This window comes from Pleuronectes platessa, chromosome 14 (assembly GCF_947347685.1).
Source record: "Pleuronectes platessa chromosome 14, fPlePla1.1, whole genome shotgun sequence".
Lineage (NCBI taxonomy): Eukaryota > Metazoa > Chordata > Actinopteri > Pleuronectiformes > Pleuronectidae > Pleuronectes > Pleuronectes platessa.
Window position 1 is genome coordinate 9,366,106 of NC_070639.1, and position 12,918 is coordinate 9,379,023.

General features: G+C 39.6%; 1 protein-coding gene across 3 annotated transcripts in view; it reads right to left on the reverse strand.

Moving 5' to 3' along the window:
• Positions 1 to 12,918, reverse strand: part of st6gal2a (ST6 beta-galactosamide alpha-2,6-sialyltranferase 2a) — a 46,911-nt gene that overhangs the window by 7,186 nt on the left and 26,807 nt on the right. For all 3 annotated transcript variants that reach the window (XM_053439454.1, XM_053439453.1, XM_053439455.1), the window contains 3 exons: positions 10,010 to 10,107; positions 9,641 to 9,742; positions 4,788 to 4,962 (listed from right to left, as the gene is read on the reverse strand). In XM_053439454.1, coding sequence (XP_053295429.1) covers positions 4,788 to 4,962; positions 9,641 to 9,742; positions 10,010 to 10,107 — 375 coding nt within the window. The remainder of the gene's footprint in view (positions 1 to 4,787; positions 4,963 to 9,640; positions 9,743 to 10,009; positions 10,108 to 12,918) is intronic.

The window sequence follows — 12,918 nt, forward strand, 5'->3', positions numbered from 1 at the left end:
ATAATTTGTTTTTATTTCATTCAAACCTCAACGCTTTTATAATTTCTATGATTTCAAATATATATTTTACGGCAGCTAAATTCTTTTCTTTAAATCCAGGATGTGTTTTGTTTGCAATTCATTATTTCCACAGAGCAAAAACCCTATGTTTATTCTCTATTGCTGTTCAGTCAATTCATCAATGTGCTGCTGTAAATGCCAAGGCTAGTCAATCATAGATTTGTGCTGCAATCAGTGTTTAAGTGGATTGATGTATTTGTTGTGAAAGGTCCGTCTTTTCTGCCTCTTCTTCGAACATCTGTACCGCTCTGACTGTAAATACCCAGAAGCTCTCCCATAAAGACCTGCGGCTGTCTTTAAGTCTGTGTATCTTACTGTGAAGGTAATCATTCTGCATGTAGCCAGTAATGCGTTTTATTCCTATTTGTGTGTGTGTTAGTCAGTCTTTTGCTAAGGTTTCTTTGTGTTGCATGATTTTTTTCGTGCATTCATTTTTTAGGGTACATCAGATTTTGTGGCCCAAGAAAGACATTTACTTTAAAGAGCTCTACCCTCTGTAGCAGGGACTGGTCACATCTTTAGTGTCACTGGGGAGAGGAAGAACTGGGCTTCCATTGTGGAGCTTTAGTTCTGTGAAACGACTCTGACCACGATGCCCATGACAGCTTAAAGGAAGGGTCTCACATGAAAGGGTGCGGTGCCAATTGACTCCGTTATCATCTACTTTGAGTTTCTCTTATCACAGGAGGAGAGAGATCAGTTGGGTGAAAATGTGATAAGTTACTACAAGTGTTGACACCTATGGGTGTAAATAGCTACAGCCCAAGATGGTGTATATCCTTGTCATCTGTCATTCCTGTCATTCATTACAGCTCTTGTTGTTGATCAAAACCTATTTTTGGATCCTGTGTGTGTCAAGCTGCGTAGGCTCTTGACAGATTAGTCGTTGCACACTGGGCCAAATGTGAGGACGACACAATGCCTTTCTTGACGCACTACTCATGCGGGAGATGCAGCCGCAAAAAAGGGCAAAGAAGAAGAGGATACGCAAACAGAGCGGTTTTGTCACCGGCTTGTTTCCTCCAGGGGACACCGCTTCAGACTTGTGTTCCCTTTTTTTGTCCTCCTTGACAGGGTGGTCACAGATGTTTTTCCATTGTTTCCTTCGGTTTTTACATGTCTTGTCTTTTCCTATATTCTCTCTCCCTCCAGGAGCCATCTGGGAATATCTATGCTCCCCCAATAATGAAAGGTTACAGAGATGTCTGTATAGATGGACCTTTTCACATGACACGCCACTAAATGAGAGCTGCATGCAGTTTTTCTGGCATGTGACGCCTCGCCCAAGGACAAGAGCAGCCAACAGAAACTTCATATAAGCAGAAGATCCACTTGACAGTACAATGGCATTGTAGGTAGTAAAGAGAGAAAGAAAGCACACAGCTATTTGTCTTTGTTGGCAAATGGTGGCAGCTATTAAGCCAATTCACTGAGGTAGTATGAGGGATACAAGAAGCCTATTCAGGACGAAAAAGGATGAAGTCCATGAGGAGTTTGAGGATGTTTGTAACAGGGGAATGACGCAAATATAAAAAAAATTTAACAGAAAACGGATTCTCTCCGGCTTAATAAAGAGCCCTATATATATGCAGAGGACAATGAAGAAGTGTTCGAGAGAGTCTGTGTGATCTCCGAAGTGGAATGAAAATGTTACATCCAGCACCCCCCGGCACCTGAATCCTCTGGAGGATTTGTTGATTTAAATGAGCGGAGAATCTCCCGCTGCGTTGTGCATGCGTGGAAGAACACCTCAGGAGAAAGTCCGGACCCTATTCTCCTGAGGTCCTCCAGATGACATGTTACCATACAAGTATCCATTAGTAAGACAGATTACAAGGTACAGCGGTTTGCAATGGAGGAGTCAGACCAGCCACGTTAATGGACACAATTTAGAGAGTGGGAGAGAAATGGGGAGAACTTGGAAGAGAAATAAGAGCACAGCAGGAGAGGGGGGGAGGTTAGAATATGTTATGGAAGATGGATGTCATCAGAGCACAGAAGCCACTGATTACGCTGCAGTTATTCACAAGTAAAAAAAGATTTGCATCTGCTGCTGCATTGAATCCTGGCCTGTGGCTGTCACTGTGTGACACTGGATGTAACTGTCAGACCAGACAGAATCTCCAGAAGTGATGAACATTAAGGTTTACATTTGTAGAATTTGATATAATTTGTTCAGGTCGAGGTATAAATAAAATGTAAATGATCATCACGTCATATTTTAATTCGAAATCAGCCTCTCAATATGTTGGATGCATGTAACTGTGTATTTAAAGACATTTAAATTTGTTGAAAAAAATTGGTTAGAAAATAAATCAAAAATTATAAAAAATGAATCAATCAAACATTTCACGACCCCCCTGCAGTACCTCCGCCGACCCCCTAGGGGTCACGGACCCCCTGTTGAAGACCTCTGCCCTAGATAATAAATTAAAAATATTCAGATCATTGACGGCCTTGTTGCCATGTCACCCTAACAGAAGGAGCAATTGACGACCTGTGCTTCCCCATTCATTTCCTGTGGAAAACGGAACTTGGCTCTTGTTCATACACTGTAAAAATCATTTATTTGGTTTTACTAAATTGTATTATGTCAAGTGGTTGCAAAAAATAAATGTATCCAAATCAAAACATAGATATATTGATTGTACTTATATTTTTCAGTAACTTAAAATGAATGTAAAAAATACATTAAGGGTTCAATAACACATTCAACTCTGTTAAATAAGCCAGAAGAAACATGCAACATTTAAAAGAGGTCAGAATCCATTTTTTAAGGAGGCTGAATTCACAAGGCTGCTTTGAACCAAGTCATTTTCCACATGAATGAGGACAGGAATGTGTGTTTGAGAGACATCACAGCCTTTGTGTGACACAACAATACGTCGCATTCCAAAGAAACTAATTATTTTTGAGAGTATTTACAATCTCGAAAAAAAGAAGCTCTCGAGAGCTGGGGGGTTCCTGTCTAATTATAACTTGAACCCCTCATACAGCAGGCCCAAAATAATTTAGAGATACATTGTGTAATCAGAGTTAATCAGAAAGTGTTCTAATCTACAGTACATTTAGCTTAACATGTAGGTAACATAACAAGATTATACACAAAAGGCTCCAGCAGGGAACATTATTAATGAGTATGTAGGCGGTTAAGCCTTACCACGCAATAGGATTTTCATTCATGACATCTACTCAATAACATGTTTATGCCTGTGTAGCAGAGAGTCGTCATCCAGGATCAGTTACAGAGAATCAGCCGCAACGTTGGGCGATGGACAAAAACCAACAGGCATTGCACTGGTTAACTAAAAGGAAAGATGTCTGCATGTAGGCTGCAACTCTCATTTGTTACACATCTTCAAATGTGTTGTCTTCGTGTATACTAATTGCTGCAGGCCGAGACATCAGCTGCCCAATTAATGCTCATCAGCAGCAGAGGAAGGAGGATGGAAGAGATGGCCGATAGAGACAGATTTTTGTGTTTTTACAGTTTTCATGTCAGGAATACGATTTAATTGGGAAAAAAAATGTTTTCAGAGAGATTTTAATGAGTTCACGTCCTGCAGAGACTTTGCTGCTTATTTTATTTGTTTATTTCTGTTCTGACCCTGTTCCTTGAAAAAAAATTATGACCCTCTACACTGCGTTGCCCTAAACATAAGCTCTCTAGAGCCTGAGGGGAAAACCTGCATACTTAAGGTATATCAGATGGATGCCTGTACCATGTAGTCACATCCTTGGACCAATCAGATAAACCCATTCGCTGTCAGCTTCCCTCAGATAAATAGGGGTCAATGTGGTGGTGACTGTGGTGGCTGAGGAGCACAATTTATACGCTCACTTCAATATCTGCACATTTATTGCAAGTCATATCGTCATCCCAATACTAAACAATGTTATTGCACATTGCAGGTTTTTCTCTTATTGTGCAGGTCTAGAACAAATTATCTGAACCTCAGAGACCATTAGTCAAAACAAATTTAAATCTAGACTAATGTAAAGGTTTTGTTCTGCTATAAATCTGAAATACCTACTCTACAATTGGTTAGTCCTTGCTGGATTGCTGAGCCTTAAAATAAGCAGTTTCTGGGTAATTGTACTGCAATGTCACAACAGCTTTTAATTTTAAAACAAAACACCTAGAAAGCAAACACTTACACTTGAGACCATCTACTTTAAGTATAGTAGGTTGTTTGTTTTGTACAAAATACACAGTTTGTTCAAAATCAGAAAATTCTCCAGAGGAACTGTATATGAGACACAAATGTCAGAGTAATGTTAGAGTGAGCATCGGGTCTGAAAATATACATATGTCGATCAATTATGATATTAACTGTCCACTTGTTGGAGGCAAGACTCCTGCCATAATTGAAGCTTTCTGTTATGTGGCTGTTTCAGGGGTAAAAGATATTGAAATGTCTGAAAATCAAAGTCGATATTGATATGCTGTATAGTTTCTAAGACTGGTGCTATTTCCACCACCCCCTGCATGGACGGTCGGCTTTGGAGTGCATTGCAAAGCCATGCTGAATGCTAATAATGTCCCTGTGCACACTGAAGATAAAAATGTCATCATGTCTTACCAAATGTGTATGTGTGTGTGTGTGTGTGTCTGCTCCTATATCTGTTCCTGGAGCAGGCAAGGAAATGATAAGACTCCAGAGGCTGGAGAACAGAGCAGTTGCACACAGCATGCATACAGACTGTATATTAATGCATGTACTGACCTATGAAGCCAGATGAGGGAGGATTGGGCTGGATGTTCTCCTGAGTGTTGCCCTGAATCACATCCCAGAGTTGCCACACATAGCTGGGGTGAAGGATGTAGAACGCCTTGTCAGGATGGAGCTTGCGGTGCTCCACGTACGGACCAAACAGGTTGTAGTCTGGACTGGTGTACCACTGACAAGGAGGAGACAATTAGATTTAAAATTTAAATTGTAAGGTGAAATTGAAGCACAACCCTGGAGTCATTGGAAGAGGTGGTTCCCCTTTAACTCAAGAAAGTATTTAATCACTGAGGCTTGATTTGAAGGTTTGAGCATCATTCTGCAGAATGGTGTACAAAACTGTACAAACCTAACAGGCTGTTATTTTTGCCCCTGCGTGTTGGTTTGTTTGTCAATCAGCAGGATTATACAAAAGCTACTTAATAGATTTCCGTGACACTTGAAAGTTTGGGACATGGGCCAAGACAGAACTTTGAGTGGGCATCGCAATAAAGTAGCGGACCCAGGAAATTCTTAACATGACGAAAGTCGTATTTTGACATTTTCACCAATTCCCAAGGGAATAATTAATGTATCTAGATGAGTAACAAAGCATATTTATGGCGAAACAGCAACAAATTTATACCGAGGCAGCTGTAACTCAAAGCGAGTCCTCCACTTATCCGTTGGTTGGCGGTTCGATTCTTGTCTCCCCCATTTCTAATGTCCAATTGTCCTCTGTAGTAATCCCAAATTGCCCCTGACAGCTGAACCGGTGGTGAATGATTGACGTTTGTAAGAGAAAGTGCTAAATTGGACCGCAAAACTCGAGACCAGAAAAAAACATGAAATAAACACACAACATATATTTTCTTATATAGTTGCTCCGTCAACCAGCCAATCAAATTGATCGTGGGGTGGAAATGTGATGTGAAAATGCACTGCGAGAAGCTCAGTGAACACAACAAAAGAAATAGATAAAAAACCAATCAGTCCTATGTTTATCCATTCATCCGATTCTATAAACATATTTTATTCATCTTTCTGAAGAACTTGAGATCTTTTATCAGAGCTGATGGAGAAAATTTGCTTTGTCTAAAACAAAGCTCTTATACAAGTCTTATTTTTACTTAACATATCCACATTGTGTTTTATTTGTCAACAACTGGTTCTTTCAAAAAAACCAAGATTTAAAGAAATTGAGAGGCACAACGTAATTTAGTATGAACAAATCCACGAGAGGCAGTTTCATAACTCCTCTTCAAAAAGAACAATATTTCTTCGTGCTGAGTGGTTGTAGAGTCGCTGTGGCTCTGCTTTACATTTCATTCGTATTCATGTTACACAGTTAAGCCGTAGCCTGATGTTTTATTCACATACGTTTTTTGTCGTAACTCTTATATGATTAAGATAAATAAATTATGTATGACGTACAGTCACTGCCGGCGTGCACAGAACAAAATGGAAATAAACACAGTTCATGTAATGTACCAAAATAGACAATAATATACAAATAACAACAAAACATTAGTTCATTCTGTCTCCTGGGAGCCTGTTGAACATGTTCTACAAACGTCAACCCAAAGTTCAGACATTATTATTCTGGCTTGTAAGCGTCTGAGCTGCAGGCGAACAGAGATGACATCAGATGCTTTCTTTAGCCTCGTCTACATCACTGCGGATATTATGTTCCCCATTCAATTACCTTTATTTTACAATCTATGTGCGTATAGACGAGAACACAAACAGCTACAAAAGTTCAAACAACCATGCGGGCCAGTAGGTTGCGACATAGTCTACATCAACAATCCGTCAAATACCGAAAAGAATGCTGCGACACAATTCATATTGGGTGAGGAAGACACCTGTGAATGTCGGTGCAGTGATGCCAAAATTAGGGCACAAAATTGTGATATAGCATAGCAGTGCTAACCAAACGTATAGGGAAACTAATATTTAGCTGCCATTGTTGTTGTTGTTGTTTCTGGAGCAGGCTCATTACACAAAGCAACAATTCTACTTGGTTTAAGGAAATCATCTCCTGTCCTGACCCAACATTTGGGAGCTGTTGCTTTATACCAACAGCAGAATAAAGTGATTTATGAGACACACCCATTACTGTTGCCATCATTACAGAAGTGTACCATTTGGTAAAGCCCTGGCGTAGAAGATTGTTGGCCAGGCTATGTCGCTGCCCTCCGGGCTTTCACATGTGAATACAGAAGCGTTGAAGCCGGCTCCCCCTCCTCCTTGATGAGTTACAAACAGACTTATCAGTGCGATCTTAAAAGAACAGTAAACCCCAACAGATTTGAGCAGATAGAGGCTCGGCTCACTATAATGAAAAGCTGTTGTCAGAGCCTCTTCCCAACAGACCTAATAAAATAATCACCACACTGATCCACTCGGATAAGGTCGGCTTTTTCCCCAACAGATTCAAGAAAATGTATTTTATTATCCTGCCAGAACATCTTTGTGTTTAATGTCTCAATTTGGTTTGATAAAAAGAAGCAGCTTTGATTTGTCAACAGTAACAAAAATGTCTTAAAACAATGTTGCACACAGAAAATCTCTGTTTATGCCTGACAACACTCAACACCTCTGCTCTATGAAGGGGCCTTCTTGTTGCCCGTTTTCTGTGTTTCCCTTTCATTTTTCCATATGGCCTCTTTGTGCATGTCAAAAACGTCTGCTAACAGACAAAGGCCATGGTCTGCGTCTCTTTTTCTGCCGAGAACATTTTTCCCGAACAGTCCTGAAAGAATTTCCGTCTTTTTTCCCCACAAAGCATTGACATCATCAATCAAAATGTTCCATACCTGCCTGCTGGCATATAGGAGAACAGATGCCATTGCTTCCATGGCCACAGGGACATTTATACCTAATCATCATCTAAAAATCTGTAAATTGCCCAATGTTTTTTTACTTTGTTGCATTAACTATATATATATATGTATTCTATAAAAGCTAATTTATGCTCAAAGTTAGATAGTCTTATGGAAAGGGACTGAGCATTCGGTCCGTGTGCTCAGTTTGTACGCATTTGTCAATTTCTTCTGAAAGGTTACAGGTATGGACGTACGGAGCAGTGCCACCAGAAATTGTAGGGGGCAGTGTAGCGAATAGCTCAAGAGAGATAACCAAATCACATGAGGTAGAAATTTCAACAATGGTGGTAAGAAACTACAGACTTCTATATGATGTTAGTTTGTTAAGAGGTATATTATCACATCCTCCCCTACCGTCGCCATGTTCTTTGTTGTCAAACTCCACTCTACGCTGCACTCTAGAGGATGTATTGCTTAACAATCACAACTTAACACACGTCTTAATGTAAACACAAATTAGAGGTATGTGGGCATTACATTGTTTAAAACTGAGGTAATCTCTTTTTTGTAAACGCAGCATAAGTTAGCCTTAATCCTGCTTCTAACCCTCCGACATGTTGTATAAACATATATGATCCTGCGCAATGAATCAAACCCTAAGTGATGTGATAGTGTGTTGTGTATTAATAAAAATGAAGGTCAGTTATAACAGTTCCAATCCCATCCTGAAATGTATCTTTCTTATACATTAACACTGTTGTTAACTCTATTATATCACCTCTATTGCAACAGTAGAGATGCACAGATGCGCACAAAAATGTTTCCATAGATACCATCAAATGAAGTACCATTTACAGTAAATACAATAATGTTGTTGTATTTTAGTATGGTAGTTAGTTTACAAAATTATACTAAATACACATTATATTCATTTGGAACTAGATTAGCGTGTGGTTAAAGGTAACCCTATATTTATAATATATTTTGATTGTTCTCCATTTTGACTGCAATACTGTTTTTATTATAATGTTATATATAATTTGTAAGTATTAGTTATCCCTTCATAAACAAACACGCCTCCTAAATAAGATTAAATGAGAGCAGTACGTCCTTAAGACAGACTGACCCCAAAAAGAATATTAAACTAAACCATCACCCGGCAACAACCTATTCCTATCCTGTGCTTTGTCATCGAGGCTTTGTTCAGCTTCAGGTTCCCTCCCATTAATTACCTCCACTGTTGCGACCCCCAACAATCTAATTAGTCCCACCACAGTTTCACAATGAACCATCTATACTCTAATTAGCCAATGAGTTGAACTCTTTTCTTTAGTTGGCTGTACAACATGTGGCATATAAGGGCTTCACCTGCTTCTGAAAAAGCTGTATTGTGCGATGATGCTTGAAATCTTTAGAAAAATGAGATAACAAGCTAAAGGCCTCCGCATCTCCGGGAATCTCAGAGTTGCAGTCGTGCTGATTTGAAAGGACTATTCCGAAAATGGAGGTTCTAAAGAAAAGACAGATTTTTGTCAGTTTTAATATTCCAATACATTATCCAGATGATTCAAATCATTAAGAGAGCAGGCCACCTGCCCGAGGCAAATCAATTTTAATTGCAATATGTAGTTTTTGATTTATTAACCTGATCACGTGGATCATGGATAGTGGCAGCATATCATTCCCTGAATAACAATTGTAAGGAGGAAAAAAATTGAAGCGGATGCAGCAGAGAGATAAAAAATAAAGCTTTGTATGGACAGTCTTTGGTGGAGACGCGTGCAATCATGTGTCAGAGGCATTTGGAGGGCAGGAGGAAGAAGAGATAGATACGAGCAGACAGTGAGAATGACGAAGAGGGGGCAGCTGGAGGAGCAGGGTCAACTATAGTGGTGGTAAGTATTGATAGTATGTTTGTGTTGGAATGACCACTGTGCTCCGGTGGCGCAGCGGCAAACTAATGGAAACACTCCTCAAATTAAATAAACATTATTAGAACACTTCCCATCCTCTCACCATGACCGTGGTTTCACATCAACCTACCTTGTGTAAGTTGACAGTGTAAGGTGCAGGGTCCCAGGCCACCAGCGTCACGTTCTTGTAGATGGAGCTTGTGTTGAATCGATGCTTCGGATTGGCCAGGATCTGGAAAGGGATATACGACGTGAACAATTTCAATTTGAACCAGCGTCACAGCCAGAATCTCCTCACAACAACCAATCTGGGAGGAGTCACGGGAGCCAATTAGCAAAGCTTAGCATAAGGACTAGGAACAAGAGGTTTCCATTTGTCAACAAGTCGCCTCTATCTTCATCATTTACCATCAGATCCATATTCAGCAAGTGTTTCAACGGCCCTGCATTAATTAATGACTCATTAACATGCATCACACAAGGTTCGACTCCCACTCACCTGCGAGTTGATGATGCGGATGGTGGTTTTGTTCCCCACGTCTCTCTCGTATCCGTCTGTAGGTGCAGCATTGAATCGTAACACTGCATCGTGAGTGTCTGAAAGGCAAAACAAAGACCGCGGCGCTTGAAGCAGGTAACGAACTGACCTTGAGTTAGACATATTATTATAACAGCATACAGGAAATATGAATACAACTGACGGGTATGGTCCGACAAGATACCTAAAATACATTTGTCACTCGTAACATGTCAGTATATGTTTGATATTTAGAGAGTTCTGAGGTTTGGCGTCAGTCCTTGTGTTAATAAATGCAGCCCAGTCAAACCTTCTATCTGTAAATCAAATGTTCCGCAGCAGCCAGAGTTCGTCAAGGTCCTGATACCACCCTCTTTTACAGGCGCTGCTTTTCTGATCCTTTACAAGGCAAGGTCATTTTCACAAAAGATGCACTGACGCTCACTCTCAAATCTGCCCACGGTTTGTTTGCACACATGCACACAAACACTCTCTCTCTCTCTCTCTCTCTCTCTCAATCATACGGTATCTACACCCCCATAGCATACTTTATAATCTGGTACAATGATTAACTAAATTCCCTTCACGTCGTATCGAAGAAGAATTCAAACTAGAGATGGAGACCATAACCTCTGTAGGAAAAATGTTTAGTCACCGAACAAATCAAGTAAGAGTCATTTTCTCATCGTCTTCTTAGAAACTGACTTCACTTTGCAAACAATGGAGTCGACCTTTACTGGTCCTTCAAGAGAATACAAGTCACTTCCGTATTTGGCTTCACTCTCCGGACCGTAGATCGTATATAAAGATGGACGACCTGTCAGTTCCCCGAATATAAAACCATAGCTTCTCGATAGTCTCCTGGTGGTTGGCTGCAATAAAGGTCGGAAAAACCCAACTCCTCCAAATTAGTGGACGGGAAATGGACCACACAGAAAAGTAAAAGTGACAGCTGAGACTGACTCATGCAGCTCCATCCACTGATTGCCACTGCACAGACTGTGGCTCCAAATGCACAGGATGGAGGCGTTTAAATGCTAAAATTAAATATGCTATGTCTTTAATATCCTGTCTACGTTTTTACAAAGCAACCCTGTGTTTTACATCCACGTGTTGTTCTTATAAAAGGTTCTTCACAGTTCGAACTTGTCGGCTTGACGGATGGTTGTAGTAATAATTAGGAACTTGTCATTTCTGCCAGTCTGTTGGTCAATCCTTCAGCTCCATCGACCCCAAGTTCCTTATTGATCTGACACGAGAATAGATGATGCTCCACCTTCTGATCTGATTCTCCTTCATCACGGACATCAGTCGACTGTTACAGAATCATTTGACATTCACTACAACACTGTGGACTGACAACACTCAGGAAACATGCGCTCCTGAGCTTGTCATTCAGTTTGCCCTCCCTGGTTCCATGGTGATACAGTAAACATGTCTGCTGCCCGACGGCCACTTTAATGGATTTTCAAATTTCCTTAAAAGCAAAGCTTGTTTATGAACATGCATTATTCAATGGATGTTTTCATTTGTGTTTTCCTTTTTATAAACCATCATATGTTTTAGGTATTCTATTTTATTTCTTCTTTGTATTTATTTATGATCATTATTTTTTCATTTAACTAATTTCAGAGTCTATTAATTTCGCTTTTGCATATATTTTTAATATTGTTTTTATTGATGTTTGCACTGATTAGTATGGATGGTCTGGAGATGAGTCTGTTTTACACACAACTACAATTGCTAATTATTAGCCTACAATTGTTTCACATAATAACAGTAAGTGCTGAGACAAACACGCTGCTTAATAAAAGATCCTCACATGTTTATTAATCAGCGGAGACTGCAGACATGTTTAATATGAACTGGTTCATCTCGTAAAATAATATTTGTGGTTATTGAACGAGTATATTTAAATTCTGTATGTGGTGAATAAATCAAATGCCAGACTCCAGTTTAACTGCTTACTTTACATCAGGCAATAACATCCAGCCTTTCTGACGTGTTCATTACAAAATATTTCTATGAATATTTGTCAGTCATTTGAAGACCCGTCAGCCTTTAAACCCTTCAAAATAAAGTGATGCTTCACTTTAGATTAAATTTTTCAGGTAGTGGGCTGGCAAACTATTTTTTTTGTATTTTCTTTATATTCCGTCTCAGATGAGCCCTCCAGGTTTGAACCTGCCAAGTGCTGCAGCTCAAAGAGAAATTTTAAAAATACCACAGGTATAAATAGTGAAAAGTGAGATATAACCTCATCATAACAGAATAAGATTGTCTGACTGAAAGATTTGAATGTGTTCTGAAGTCTTTCATTTTTCAGAAAATTGGGTTAGTCAAATAAAACGGTAAAAAGGTTTTATTTCATTATTTTATCAATCTCTATATAAATCCAGTCCACTTACTGTTACAAAGTTTAACTGAACAATCCACTAAAATCAACCTGCAGAAAAACACATTTCAGAAGTTTCATAAAACCGTCACAGTTTCTGACATTAAAGTATTCACAAAGCTCATATCAGCGTCATCCAATCAAGAACTGACCTGATCTCCGGTCAACAGCTCACTTCTCTCATATTTAATATTTACGACGGGCACCGGTTAGGATATTCTGCTGACTTTGCATTTACGTCAGCGTGTTTGAAAAGCCGCAAGTAAACTGCGGCTTTCTCCAGCTGTAAGTGGCCCGTGAGAGGGAACTCATTAACACAAGCATTATTCATACTCGGAGAGGATGATGTATTAAGGTGATGCAAAAGGTCAGTGCATCAGGGTCACTCAGATTAAACCTGCATGAGCCCACTGCTGCTCTGCTGATGTTGAGGTACATGTACAAATACATTATAAATTAATTTTACAGTTATCGTGACTGAGATGCAACATTTTTA